General features: G+C 35.9%; 1 protein-coding gene across 1 annotated transcript in view; it reads right to left on the bottom strand.

The window, feature by feature from the left end:
• PRKD1 (protein kinase D1) overlaps window positions 1–15,908 on the bottom strand; it is a 357,628-nt gene that overhangs the window by 9,569 nt on the left and 332,151 nt on the right. Inside the window, exons 12-14 of the mRNA XM_012647880.1 lie at window positions 12,325–12,486; window positions 11,678–11,776; window positions 10,513–10,780 (exon numbers count right to left, since the gene is read on the bottom strand). Of these exons, the coding sequence (XP_012503334.1) occupies window positions 10,513–10,780; window positions 11,678–11,776; window positions 12,325–12,486 (529 nt within the window). The remainder of the gene's footprint in view (window positions 1–10,512; window positions 10,781–11,677; window positions 11,777–12,324; window positions 12,487–15,908) is intronic.

The following is a 15,908-nucleotide window of genomic DNA, read 5'->3' as shown; positions in this document are numbered from 1 at the left end:
GTGGCGTACGCCTGTAGTACCAACTAATTGGGAGGCTGAGGCAGGAGGATCGCTTGGACCCAGGAGTTTGAGGTTGCTGTGAGCTAAGCTGATGCCACAGCACTCTACCAGGCAACAAACCAAGACTCTGTCTCAAAAAAAAAAAAAAAAAAAAAAAAACAAAACCTGGCTTTTAAATCCACAGTAAACTCAATATGAGTCTACTTATGTTCCCAAATCAAATGTTATTTTATGTCACGCTAAGAGGAATGTGTTCTTTATAATGAAGGGAAGTGGTGGCTTCACTTTGCTCTTAATTGGACTCGTTGAACCTTGAGTCAGATCAGTCCTGAGGTTTGATTTAAAAAGAACACAGACAAAGAGGAGAGTGCTTGTACCAGAGTGAACAGGAGGTGAAGGAAAAATTGAGTGCCTGGGAGAAGAGAGGGATAGGGGAGACACGATGGCTGCTTTCAAACTTCTTTATTTGGAAACGGACTGGGCCTGTTCTATCAGTGATTGTATAAACACACAGATATTTTTGCTCATTGTGTTAGGATCAGATTAAAAAGAAGCTGGGCTCCTCATGAAATTGTATATTTTCCATCACTTGAACAATTTAAGAATACTCTGGATAATTGCTCAGTGGATTGTTACCATGGAGCAGTACAGGGTTAGGTAAGATTTTCAGCAACCTGTATTTTGAAATATTATCGTTTTGTTATTATGGAAGAAAGCAAACTTATAGAATATTTAGCATTTGTTGATCCTCTATTCAGACATCTCCACGTATATTCAGATGTTATATTTTAACTCAACTATGATGTACATACAGAAGTGAAATTTTAACTTTATAATTGGAATGTATACGAAATATTTCATTTTGGGTAGAAAATAAACAGCCAATTTTGAGCATTTACACTGTTACTGTTTTTGCTAAAAGTTCTGGGCAGTTTCTCTCTATAAACAAACATCTGTTGGAGAAAAATCTCATTAATTATATTTTACTTGATATCAAAAGAAATGATTCATTTCCTAGTGGGATATGTTTTTCTGATATTACCTCATTTGGAGTTTGAAATGTGTATATATTTTTTTAAAAATCACTCTATTGGTACATATTTTTCAAATCATTGTGTGCCTTTGGCTCATAATTAGAAAGTTTATTATTAAATAAAATGAATGTTCTTTTTTTGAAGAAGTTAAACACAATTTATTGCAGAATCTTAAGTCAAGATTGTTTAAAACGTTAAACCCCAGTGGAGGTTCTGACTTCCATAATTTACTTGATCAGTTGTGATTAAATTTCCTGGCACCCATTCAGCTTCTTTAAGCAGTTCACTGGTTGGTCCCTTCACCTCTCTTCTGTGCTGTTATGTCTGACAGTAGTGTTAATATGTTGACAAATCAATCTATTCATTAATATTCAGCAGGCTTGCTGGATCTGCAAGCCTCATAAACTGTTACAAACACAGTTTAATTATTAAAATGACAATTGTCTTTCCTTTGTTTCTCATACCATTGGATTTCTGGGTCTCATCTACCCGAGGCTTATTTTCAATAGGGTTATTTTTTGTTTTGAACAATATGTAGTGAAAGAGGGACCTACAGCTGGTTCCTTTTCATGGCAAAGTGCTACTTCCAGCTTAAGTGTTTAGCGTTCTGGAACACTGTTGGATTTTGAAAACATACCATGTGGTAATGGTGCTAGGCTTTTATTTAGCTTTGCTTTGTGTTTGTACTGGCTGTATTTTCCAATCTCCAATTTCTGGGGAAAAAAACACACTTGTGACTAATTTTATTTGAATTTACCAAGTTGAATGGCAAAAAAATTCTTTTAAAATAAAATTTAGATGCTTTGATAAATTTAGTGGTATATTATTCTAGCCATTCTATGCTTGGAGATGCCATATATTCTGTACTGTACAGCTGAAGATTGAGACCAACTGGAATAAATTACAGCTGTACTTATTAGGGAAAAGAAGAGGCATAAATACTACCATTGAGGCTGTCAGAGAATATAAGTGGAAGAAACCGATATTGTACCATGACAATTTGATAATTTTACACTAAAGACAAGCTTTAAAATTAATGCAAAGGCATTTCCTTATATATATGGTATGCCAAAGCTTCCTGTCTGATTTTAATTCTTGATAATATCAACTAACCATGTGACTCTGAACCTGAGCAGTAACAACACAGCAGGTGACTTGGGAATAGGTGCTTCTTCAGACTTCACCTGTGAACACAGAAAATGATCTTCTGTCTGCAGGGGTCGGGGGCTCGTTGTGAGACAATTTGCGAGGCTGCCTGTGTGTTGATTACTGCCTGCTTGCCTGCTTAATGGCATATGAAGGAATATCAAAATTCAAAAGGAAAAAAATAGCAGTTTCTCTTGTGATCTTCGTGGCCCATTACCAACCTTCCTCAAATTTACTGTATATATCTAATTGAACAGTTCAATTTGAAAATGGAAATGTACTGTTACTCCCACAAATGCTTTCCGATCCGTCACTGAGGATTTGTCATCATTCTCCTGGTGAAACGACTCGCACTGAGGCAAATTATATCTCACTTCACCAACTACACAATCCACATCGCTCAGTTACCTGTGTCACTTCTTTTCCTCGAAGAATAAACTCTGGGGAAAACAAAAGCTGTATAATCAAGTAGATACAGAAAAGAGTCATTTAAGATGTGTGTTATGATTCCGAGCAGATAAGGGAATGTAGGAAAAGATAATTCATTTGACTTTCACACTTGAAAATTCTCTTTTGTGTAGACTTGATAGCTTTAGAGACTGAAGATTACATCTTCTTCATCTGCTTAGTCGCACCACAGTGATTGGTGTTATAGAGAAGGAGCTATAATCCTATAGCTGCTCAGTGAATATTGATATATAAATAGTATATATATTATTTATTTCAAATCTTAGACAATTTTTAGGACATGCATGGAAAAATTATAGCTATACAAAAAGTTGTACTCTATTTCTTCCTGGATCCATCTCTCATTCCATGTACTTTTGTTTACTTGTATTATTTTTTACAAAAGTTATCATATATACATGATAAAAGCTCCAAATCAGTAAGAGGAGTTGAAAAGGAAAAATAAAAACCTCTCATATGTCATTGTAAGAACTGCTAACCAGAGAATACCTATTTTAAGTATTTAAAAATTTTGTTCTGATGACCTCTATACCTCTAAATAATAAATGAATTATCTTTTATGTTAGGTTCATTAACTCTAAACCAGTGCTACTCAAAGTGGTCTATGGATCCATGCCAGTTTGTGGACTGTTTTCTTATTGGTCTATGATGAGATAAGTATACAAAGTAAGACTAAATCTTTGGAAACTTTTATAGCTATTTAACATTTTTGTTGTATTTTAAAAAGTACTGGTCCATATGTTTAGAAATTAAAACAAACTGGTCCTTTATCACAGATAGTTTGAGAAGAACCACTTTGGCAAAACGTGATCCCTTCCATTAAAAATGGTAAATCATTTCTCTTCAGTTTTCTCTACCTTACTGTCTTCCTGCTTCTCCAAATTAATTTAGATATATTAAACTATTGTACTGGTCACATTTGTAACTTTAAACAGTACCTGGCACAAAATATAGAAGATATACATTTATATATCTATATGTTTGTAGATATATAATATATAGATAATATATTAATGTGACATTTGTTCAAAATTTTTACCATTTATAATTAAATTATATATTAAATGATACACATAAACATATATAATGCCACCTGTTTACTTAGGCAGAATCCCATGATCAACCCCATGGAAGTTAGGGCTCTTACAGCTCTCACCTCTTCTTTGTCCTCCTTATTCCCAGTGTTAAGCAGGTTTCATTATTTACATTCCTTTGCATAATTATGATTAAATCAGACATGCTTCATTGAAAGGTTATATAAAATGTAAAATAAGCAATATTTTGAATAATTCATTTATAATTATTAATATTATTAACTGATGCACTCTAGGTTATGACTCATGTCCCCTATAACTTTTAACAAATCTCTAAGCCTATGTCCACTCAAAGGAGAAATTAAATGTTAAATTCTCTTTTCCTACATTGCTTTCATTGCTCAAAATCATGACACATATGTTAGTTGCTTCTTTATTATATATAACTTTATTATACAACTTGCTGTATTTCCCTGGAGTTTATATATTTTTTCTTCTTTCTTCTTGACAAAAGATGCTTGTGCTTTTTTTCCTACTCTTACTTTTTCATGGCAATCTGTATTAAAATACACTTGACATTTTGAACAAATTACATGTCTTGGTATTATTACATATCTGTTAAAGAAGATGACGTGGATGCAAAAAGATGTTAGGAATGAAAGAGGAATTTTATAATTTATCTAAATTTGAAAATCTGGGACTTAAAATATTTTAGAGTATTGTCAGCTTTTAGGTCCTTCAGGGAATCTGGGCTCTGAAGCAGCATTTTTGAAAGGGTAATCCACGGATGGCAGTTTACGGGAAGTGGAGCCCGTGAACTTCCATTTTTAACCAGCTCCCCTGATTAACTGTTGGCATGCCAACATTAAAAAAATGCCTGCTACAGATCTATACCTAGACCATAATAAGTTGTTTAAAATAAGCCATTATCAGCTTTTAGGTCCTTCAGGGAATCTGGGCTCTGAAGCAGCATTTTTGAAAGGGTAATCCACGGATGGCAGTTTACGGGAAGTAGAGCCCGTGAACTTCCATTTTTAAGCAGCTCCCCTGATTAACTGTTGGCATGCCAACATTAAAAAATGCCTGCTACAGATCTATACCTAGACCATAATAAGTTGTTTAAAATAAGCCATTATCAAAGAGATTCTTTCGCAAAATTATTAGGAATCCCCTGCCTATTTTGACTATTAGGTAGTTTCTCCATTCTCATTCTTAAGCCTACATCTTCAGCATCTACTTAAGTCACAGGCTGAGTCCTGCTTGTGATTTTCTGGAGTTTTTGGCAACGTCTGGGATTCACCCCTGTGATGTACCACATGCAACAAACATGGAGGATATCCTGATCTGTCTCTTATATTTGCTTTAAAAACTGCAATGATAAGAGAGGCATACTGGTAAATGATCAAGTAAGGCTCACTTTTCCTTAGTTTCACCTGGTCATCTAAAAAAATATTTAAGTGATACTGGGCTGCCCTTACCATAAGGTAAAGTAAATTTGCCTAATCAAGTGAATATTTTAAAATAGGTACACAAGTCCTTTCAAGGAACTGAGAAAGGGAATAGGATGAGTGTCCTGAGTACTGCAGCCTAACCTGGCATAAGATAAAGTCGGAGATGAGAGAGGCCATGTCTAACTACTGATGGGTAGTGAGGGATGTACTGGATGACGACAAGTGACCATCCGGAAAGTCACAATGATGAAATAAAACAGGGCAGAACACACAACACTGCCTTAGAATAAACTGAAATGTTACCAAACTCTATCCCCATGATAAGCTAGAAATTCCTCTTGTGCAATTGATTGTAATCATACAATTCATGCTGGAGTGTTTTATTTGTATACATGCATTCTTATATAGTTATAATTTATAAGTGTGTATATATAGAAGGTATATATGTATTTAGTTATACATCATATGTGTATTTAATTTTATTTTATAATAATTTATATATTTCAGTAACTACATTAACTATAGTTAAATATGTAAAAATAGTTATACAACCTTATACACAATTGCAGTTATACATGTGTACACACACATATAAAAACCTAAATACTACATACAGATTGATAGAAGGATAGACAGACAGACTTTGTAAAGTAACTGGGAAACAGAAAATGACCAGTATATTTGAGCTAATATAATCATGGCAATCCCTGTGCTAAGCACTTTCCAGTGCCGTCTCACTTAATACTTACAATAACCCAGTGAGGTAGGAATTAGTGTCACCATATTTCAGAAAAGAAAATTGAAACTGAGATCTAAGAGAATGAGGAACTTGGATGAGGTCACTAAGATACTGAGTGGCACAGCTCTCAACTCAGTTATTTATTACAACACAATCCTGTCTCCCAGTACTGTTAGAGATTATTAAAAATTGTGTTGCTACTCTCTCTCTATGCCAGTGAAAGCACTTAAAATATTTAATGTGACAGGATGGCTAAATCCATTAGAAGAATAATCAAGAGGCTGTAACTGCCCTTTATAAAAGCATCTACGTGGAGCCAGCTGACAGCATTTGCACCATGGCCCCACCCAGACAAGCCACTTAACTCTCTATGACTGCATTACCTCATGTTTAAAATGGAAACGACGCGAGTATCTACTCAAAGGTTGGGGACAATTAAATGAATTCATATATGTAGTGTTTACAGTAGTACCTGGCTACAGGGCAAATGCAGTCAAAGTGTTAGCTATTAATATTTTTTTCTTTCAAAATTTAATTAACTTTACCATCTCCATTTTACTGGAAATATTATTTGCTACATTAGGTTTTCCTCAAACTGTCTGTCATTTTTCATATCATACCTGTTTCACACAAAATCTATTTTTATAATGGACATCTGTTAACGCTTTTGTGTTTGTTTTTAGCCTAACATCTTTTCCCTGCAGGAACTTCCCCTCTCCCACTCCAAAGGCCTCATCGGTGGGTGGGGAACCTATGGCCTTCTGATTTCAAAACTGTTCTTTTTTAAGCACCAAAGGAGGCAAGAAAAGCATCGTCTTTCTCTGCTACACCCCTTTTAATAAAAGGATTTGTTCTGCAAAATTTGGATTCAGTCAAAATGCCGCACTTAAGGACCTATAAGGCCACATTTCACCTTAAGGTTGCAGGTTCCCCACCCCCATCAGGCTCTTGGGGTGATTGCTTGATTGTTCCCACGGTATTACAGGATGTAAACATGGCCAATCAGTGCCCCTTTCAAAGACTCTACAGCTACTGTGAGAGGACCCCTCCTCCATTCTGAATCATGCACAATAAGCAGCACATAAGCCTGGAGCTGCTGGGAGATCACTTTTTACCACATGAAGAGTCGGCCTGAGAAGGAAGTCATCCTAAAGTAAAAGGGAGCTGAGAAATGGAGAAACAACACTTGATCTTTAAGATCCAGCTGAATCTGAGGTTTACTTTTTGTACTTCTTAGTTCTGTGAGTCAATATGTTATCCTGTTTGCCTAAGTTAGTTAGAGATAGGTTCCTATTATTTAAACACAAGAATCCTGATTAATTCACTGATATTAATAAATTATTAGTAAGCATACCTCCAGAATGCCAGTATTCATTATATTATCCTAGCAAGAATAATTAACGAGTATACAGTATTTCTAGAGGTTCCTAAATATCAAACAGTAAGAAATAAGCATCTTTGGGAATACAACAATGTATAGTGTAAAGAATGGAGACAAATAAATGATTTCAAGTCCAAGCCCTTGATTTCAAGGTCATTGTGTGACTTTAGGCAAGACACTAACCTAAGCAAATGACTCATCAGAGGATTGTTGTGAGGATCAAGTAGCACAATGACTACTCAAGTACCCCAATATATAACTATTATATTGTATCAAGTCCATATCTATACTAACAGAAATAATACATGATAAAGGAATTTTTCATTCTGACACATCTATGGCATGTTATAAAGACCTCACAGTATTTACTTTTGCTTTTTCATGCCAAGAAAAAAATACAACAAGCAATATGTCCAAAGAACACTGGGGAAACATGCACATAATTTCTGAAATTATGCAATCAATATTGGTTATTAGACAGGGAAAATGCTTAGCTTGGTGTTCTGCTGTCCTTATTCTAATGCAAATCTTTGGCTCGACCCACACTTGACTTTATAGATGTCTCTCACATCATTTATCTCATTCAGTCCTTGTTACAACTTTGCTATGTGGACAGGAATCATTACCACATGTTACAGATGAGGAAGTGAAGCCCAAGGAAGCTAAGTGATGACTAATTAGAATAGAAGAGAGGACTATAGCTCAAACTGCTTGACCATTGACCATGATCTTTGACTTCAGCATCATGGAGGTGCCTAGATTTTTATTTCCCTATATCTGGATTCTTGGTGTTGCTGGTGTGGTATAAAGTATCTTGAGACTAAAAACTGATGTAACATCAGTTGTGACCTTTTGCCAGATAATAGTTTTGCTTGTGTATTTGTCAGATCTTACATGCTTAAAATTATTTGGCAATAATTCCATTATAACTTCTAATGAGGGAATTCTTTGTTCTCAGCAAGATAATGGGATAGAACCTGAGCCAGTAACTGCTTTTGTAACACCTCATCTGGTATTATGATATACTTTAACTAACTTTTTTCTATATTCAAGCGTGAGTTCTGTTCACATACCAGCAGTTAGAAAACTCATTTGCCATCCAGAACTTCAGCTAGCAAACACTGTAATTCCTGTGTCTTAAAGGCAAGGATATGCCAGAAGGAGGTACTAGGAGAGAGGCTAGTTAATTCCCAAACTGATACTTAGTCATTTGAAAAAGTGAGGTTCTATCTTCTACCCAAGCTTCCACCATTTTGTCTCAGTGGTAGGAAATTTTTAGTGCTTAGGCATTCCTATAGCCAAGTAAAATGCATAATTCCTATTCAAATATAAATATCTTTTGAATTATCCTGTGTAATTCCTTCTTGCTGAAATGCTATAGCTCTTCCTTCCCATTTTTCAGTGACTGGCTTAAGTTCTGTCTCCACCAAAAATACAATTCTGACTAGTCAAGTCCACAGTGATTTCCCCTCCTCTGAACTTGGAGACCCTGGTTTTATACCTAGCTAACAATTCAAGGAAATTAATCATTATTTTTCCAAATTTCTATAACTCACCTCCCCAACTAGTTGTCAAGGTCCTTGAAGCATATTATGTCCTGTCCTCTGCTTTCATATTACCTGTGATGTATATGTATTGTGATTGCCCAACAACTGTTTCTTTAGCCTTTGATATCTATGCTTCTGGTCTTTGTTACCAGTAATAATTAAAGGTTTGCAATCTATAGCTGTTTATTTCTGGCCTAAATAGGTTATATCTAAATAGGTTATAGCCACGCAGCTGGGCAAATTTCCCTAATAGCAGAGAAGGCATCATTTGTTCCACTACTCTCCTCCACCCAAAATAAATAAAAGCAATAAGATTATTTCCCCAATGCCCTATTCCTGTATAACAGGAAAGTGACTGGCTTCAGTGATATTCCAGATTTGTGGTCTGGTAACAGAATCAAGTTATTTTACTGAATTTCTGGATAAGAAATATCAATCATAATGGTTAACTCTTGAGAGGTAATGTTTCCTAACAATGCTACTGGTCCCAAGGTTATTTGATAATTCTCTCTTTTCTGTCTCCTGGAAAAGAAAAATAATTACATTTTATTTTTTGTCTTTTTCGAATTATCATAAATATTTAATTATTCCTTTGGCACACCTGATAGTTCTTTTGTAGGCCACAGGTTCCTTTAAGACATATCCATCTAGCTATGATTTACAACTAATTAGAGGATGTCAAATGTTGTTGCTAATGGTAACTTACATCTCTGATAATGCATAGCTCTTGCCATTTAATACGAATGGCAATAACAGGTGTCAAATAAGAGATGTTTATCTACAAATGGATTAGCTTTTTTAAGTGGTGAAAATATGAAGAAACAGAATGAACTTAGAACTAGACATTGTGTGTAAACTAGAAAAGAAGTAGGACTCGTGGTGAAAGGATGTATGCTCGGACTGAGTATGGATTCTGGCCCTGTCACTTAACTAGTTTCGTGATTTTGACTGGTGGTGTCACTTATGCTTGGGTTTGTCACTTGAAATATAGTTATAATAGTAAAACCTATCTTATGGAATTTTTATGAGAATTAGATAAACTCCAAAGTATATTCACTGAGGAACTCCTTTCTTTTAAGAGAATGGAAATATTTATTAAGAAGAATATAACTCTAAACAAAATTGCCAAGGTAATCTCTCTTAAACAACTCATCAGAGATATTAATACATATAGGCATTATATATAAGGATATTCTAATACTACACAAATAGAAACAACATACAAATTTCAGGGAAATGGCCAAATAAAATATTATATATACTTTAATATCACACAGAGGAAATCAATAGACAAAGAACTTGGCATACTAATATATGTAATATGATAATTAAAATATCAGTGTCATAAAGCTCTTGTGTTAATAATAGTTGAACAGTGTTTAACACAGAACCAGGCGCACGGTAATTAAGCCCTTACTAAAGATTCATTATTACCATTATATCAATGTGTAAATATTTATGAGTTCTAAGGAAATACACCACAATATGACCAACTCATTTCTGATTGTTTCATTTACCTCTTAATATAATTTCCCAATGTCCCCATTTCTCTATTATGTGTATATATCCCATCTCAATCAATTTGTGCCTCTGTGCCTCCATTTTGGTGGGCACTTTACAATGAGCATTTATCAATTTAATAATTTGCAATTAAATTAATAGCGTAACACTTAAGGATTAAACCATTATCATTTTTGAATGGAAGATATTACCTTCATGAGAGATCTCCTTCCAGGGATTGGGTGGATACATGAAAGCTGCATTCTGGATTTGGTCGTGTATGTCTTCATCTTCGTTAAATGGGAACGTGCCGCTTAGGCTTACGTAGATGATGACCCCAACAGACCACATGTCTAGAGAGCGATTATAGCCCTTGTTCCTTAGAACCTCAGGAGCCAGGTAAGCGGGGGTGCCCACCACCGACCTCCGGAAAGACTTCTCTCCAATGATCCGGGCAAAACCAAAATCACAGAGTTTCACCTGTTGACAGTAAGGATTTGTAGAAATAGTAAGTTCTTAGTTCATGTCTACCTCAGACAATCACAATGCTTTACATAAAATGGTATGGATTTCTCATGATAGAAGTAATAGCTATTTTCTATTTTATGTACTTGAAGACAGTGGTTTATGTACTGATACAAAGTTTGTTTTCATTCATAAAAATATCATCTAAACTCCCTTTTCCTCCCCCCAAAATCAAGAGACAAATGTAAAAATAAGTAAAATAAATTACTTAGAAGTAGGTAATATTGTTTATGAGGCAGGAAAACATTAAGCAAATCAGGGAAGAGAGTGATGAAGAACAAGTACAGAGATGTGTCAATGTCATTCACAATAATCCTCAAAATCAGCTCCGTACTGGCACATAAGCAGAACCTGAAGGTGTCGGGGAAGCAAGGCAGGACAGCCAACGTGATCAGTTCACTTCAAAACTATAATACCCTGGGGAGAGATCTGGTTGTTTTCCACCCTCTGAGTTGAGGAGAGGAAGAAAGTTTTGCCCTTGTCCTTGAAATCAACAGTGAAGTTGAATGTCATGACCAACACTAGAGAGCCGGTAGCATCTCTGAAACTCTTAAGTGCTGTTACTCTCAGGCCAGTGATTCCAACACTGGCCTAGGGCTGCCAGGTCTAAAGAAGCCAAAAAGCCCAATGAGAATGGACGTTTGTGTACAACGAGGTCAGGCTGAACTGAGAAGCCAGAGTGACAAAGCCACAGTCCTGAAAATATAAGACGGTAAGAAACGGATGAAAACAAGTAGGAAAACCTTGAAACAAATGAAGGTTTGAAGGGAAAAAGGGAAGGTGACAGGACGCTGCATGGGAGCCAGTGATGCCGTCAGCTGGCTTTTTGCTGAAAGAGGCTTTTATACTTGCCTGAGGAAAAGGATCAGCTGATGCTAGCAACACGTTTTCTGGTTTGAGGTCACAGTGAACGATATTTTTAAAATGAAGATGCCGCAAAGCCACAAGTATCTATAAAGAAGAAAATCACCCAAATAATTTCATTTCAGTCTATTAGTTTATTTCTAAATGTTTTATACCAGGACATAAATTTAAAAGGCCAAGAGTAAACCCACAAGGAATAGTCAAGTTTCTTAAGTTTAAGACACTGAAATAAGCTAACTTAACGTAGCAGGCTTTGAAAGAAACTTCAATGGAAAAAGTAGCATATTATGGTATTCATACAGGAACCAAGACAGGTGTAGACAAGGGACCTACAATATCTAACATGGATACCCATTCTTAAATATTTTCAAAGAACCAGGACTAAACCAAATGTACATTTTAAAATTTCATGAATAGTTTTAATACATGAGCCTGCAAACCAGTTACTAGTTTGGTATACTGGACTCTGAATAACATAGACATAAATCAGAAAATTCAATGAGCCACTGCCACCTTTTCTAGTATAGTTTAGACGGGAAGCAGGGACTAAACAACAAGGGTAGAAAGCTGTATTAAACAGTGATAACATTTGATATTAAATATTATCTTTTTTATGTCTCTAATTGATTTCTTACCTGAGTAATTAAAAACTTCGTTATGTGCTCTGGCAACCTGCCCTTTTCACTTGACAAGATCATCTCCAGCATGTCTCCATGGAGTTTTTCCATAACAACAAACACTCTTTCAGGCGTCTCAAACATACACTCCAAATTTACAACACCAGGGTGATGAAGGTTCTATTAAAGATAAATAAAGCACTTGAAGAAAATGAGTTTTTTGATACTGTTTGGCAAGCTTGCTGATTATAAAAAACTGTTCAAGCTTAAAGCTATAGAGAAACCCACATTTAAGATTTTTAACACCTCTACATTCCACATGTGCTGCCTTATATTTTTGAAATTCTAATGTCTCCAAAAAATACATCTTTACTTTCTATGCATAGTGAAATTATTTCTATGCTAAAAATTCAAGTTACAGCACAGTGAATTGCTAATCGGGTCTTAATTAGATTACCATATTAAGAAATTTGTAATTTCTTAGGATCATCCCCAATATTAAACATACTGCCCTAAATAAGCATACTAGGCTATTTCTACACAGTTGGTGGAAATCTAACGTAGTAAAGATAAAATTCATACATGTAGTATACCTGACTACACTGAAGAAGCACCTTAGTCAAAACATTTTAGAACTGCTCTGCTACTACAAGCTGCAGTAGTTTGTTCAGAAGCTCTTAACACTAGTGAATATCATCATGAAAACAGCAAAAAAGAATCATTGAGCCCCTGTTTTGTCCAGGACACCATGCTACATGGTCATCCTGCATGGTTCTCAAGCACTCAATAAATACAGCTGGCCCTTGAACAACATGGGTTTGAACTGTGTGGGTCCACCTACATGTGGATTTTTTTTCAATAAATGCAGTTGGCCATTAGTACTGGCATCCTCAACCCAACGCAAACAGAAAATAACAGTATTTGTGAGATGTGAAAACCCGAGGACAATGAAGGCCAACTTTTCGTAAATGTTGTTTCTGCAGGGCCAGCTGTGGGACTTGAGCAGCATGCAAGGATTTTGGTATTTGTGGGGGTCCTGGAACCAATCCCCCATGGATACCAAGGGACTGCTGTATTTCCACAATAAAGTAATGGCTAGTAATGGTAGGCTGCATTGTGCTTGATATGTTAATTATCACAAATTTCAAATAAAATTACTCTTAGCACTAGATGGTCCCTTGTAATAATCCTAAATCTAAGTGTTTTTCTGGGTCATCAACAAAAGTCTTTGATCATTTGACCTTTTTTTTTCTCTGTACAACAACAAAAAATCCTAACATTAGAAAAATAGTTATATATTCCACTTACATTTCAATGAGAAACAGAAAAAAAAAATCATTGTGAACAAAAACTACCTAAACGAGAAAAGCAAGGACAAACTTTAATGTGCTAACAGTTGAATAGAGAAAAAAAAATTTAATTTTTTTTTTTTATTTTAGAAAAGAAATCTCAGTGAGTGATAAAACTGTCTGTAAATTGAAATTTAAAACCTGAAATGGCTCACTATGCATCAGCTTCACAGATGGATGCTGGGTGGTGAGCAGCAGAAGGGGTTGTGAATGAATCCACACTGTTGTAGTTATCCTCTGCACTACCCATTTGCAAGGACAGCCTGGCATGAACTGATACAGAGCCATGTTACAGTTGGCAATAGCTCCCATGATACCGTCTCTTAGAGTGTCTGCTCACTACTTCGTCCATTTGGATCTCTGACTCAGATATCTGATGGGTCTCTTTCATTCTGATGACATGGGGCCCCATCATGCAGTGTTATGTGGTCATGGAATAGCAAGTTTATGAATGTGATCTGAGCAGATGCCTCCACATCCACCCAATAGCTCTTCACCTCTAGACGGCTAGAGTCATCTTTCCTGAAACTGTTGCACTGTTGTTAACTGGTCAAGTCTGGCTACTTCAGACAGACTTGGCCTCCAGAGTTATTCTCTCTTGGTCAGATCTGAAGAACATGGAGAGAGGGTAGGGTTAACAAAGCTCACACTATCACTACTCTTATTTTATTTGTCATGACCAGATAGCCAGTTGGCTTTGACTGTTACATTATGGAGTGCCAGATCCTTAGGTGGGAGACTAATATGACTACATATACCTGTTCATACCTGAACTTGTGCCACAGGCTGTCTCATTTTTTTTTTTAATATATATCCCTTTACCTGATAGGGGAATCACACTGACTGGACATACCACTGGCCTCTGGGTGTCCAAAGATCTCAGTTGTCCTCTTTCAAATCAATAATCATAGCAGAAGCTTTAGGGATTAAGTGAGAGTGTTCTGCTGGAGCTCTGATTCTCCTGAGACAATTCTGCTATGAGATATGCTAAGTGCACCTTCCTCTTTGAGCATCTTCTTAACCGATTCTTTTTTTCCATTTAATCTAACTTTAGTTACCTGAATAGTGTTCTGGGGAGTTTGGCCTCCTTAAATGGCCAAGACATGGTTGTCTGGAAGGGGAGCAAAAACAGCGAACAGGAGAGGAATAGATCAACAGAAGTAGAGCAAGGTTAGGGGGTCCCCTTTACATAGGCAGAAGGAAAATTAGTGTGAAGGATGAGCTAAAGATTGAGAATGACCCTGGGAGCCCAGGGAGGGCAGGGGAGGACAGGTGTGGTGTTGTTTAGCTGCTGCTTCTGCTGACCTCATCTCAGTCCCTGCAGGTGGGAGGAATGGGGAGAATCCACAGATGATCAGGAAGCTTTCCTACCTAAATTATCCGTATATATATGCAATGTCAGTTCTCACATGCCTCTACCTGTATTCCTCTAGGTACATGAGTTCTTAGAGTTACTAAAGTCCTTCACTCAATATATTCCTTTTTACTTTTCCCTACTCCACAGTAGGTCTTGAGGAGCCCCTATACAAAAGGCAGAACTTTAATATTTGTTTATCTAATTGGTGTATTCCCAGAATTTTCTAGGCCAAAAGTATGGGGCAGATTAATGAGAGTGTTCACCATCAACTATTTTGTGCCATGTTCATTGTAAGTTCTGAAGGACTCTACAAATGTCCTCTAACAGCATCTTTACGAAAAGGCTAAGGGAAATTTTTGGTAATTCACAGTAAATGACTTTGTGTATGGTTGGGATGTGAATTTTTAAAAAAATACATGTTCAATAAAAGCATCGGACTTAAGGCCAAGTATAAACAACTGATATAAGATGTTTTAGAAAAGTTTAAACTCATACATTCTTTGCACTTGCCCTTGCTCTTTATGAAAATCTTTATGTTTTATAATTTTCCTACATTGACTGACAGCTACTAAATTTTATATGCTTGAGACAAGGCCATCATAGATGCTTACTCATGAGCTGTATTTTTTGCATTGAACCAAATGACCAAACTTGTTTTTACATTTGACAATAACAAAAGAAAATAAAACAGAATGTAGAGACTCATGCCTTATTTATCCAAACTCCTTATACTATACTGATGAGAAGTATGTCTTTAGCCTAGAGAATATATTTAAAGAATGGAAATTTAAAAAAAAGTTCAAGCTATTATTTTTCTATTTTCATGTATAATGTAACTTATATGATCATTTTAATACCTTAAGAACATCTTTAAGATTAGTATCAACCAAGGTGGT

Source organism: Propithecus coquereli, unplaced genomic scaffold, assembly GCF_000956105.1.
Source record: "Propithecus coquereli isolate 6110/MARCELLA unplaced genomic scaffold, Pcoq_1.0 Scaffold273, whole genome shotgun sequence".
NCBI classification, from domain to species: Eukaryota; Metazoa; Chordata; class Mammalia; order Primates; family Indriidae; genus Propithecus; species Propithecus coquereli.
Note: the sequence above shows the minus strand (reverse complement) of the source record. Positions and strands in the feature narration are given on the sequence as shown.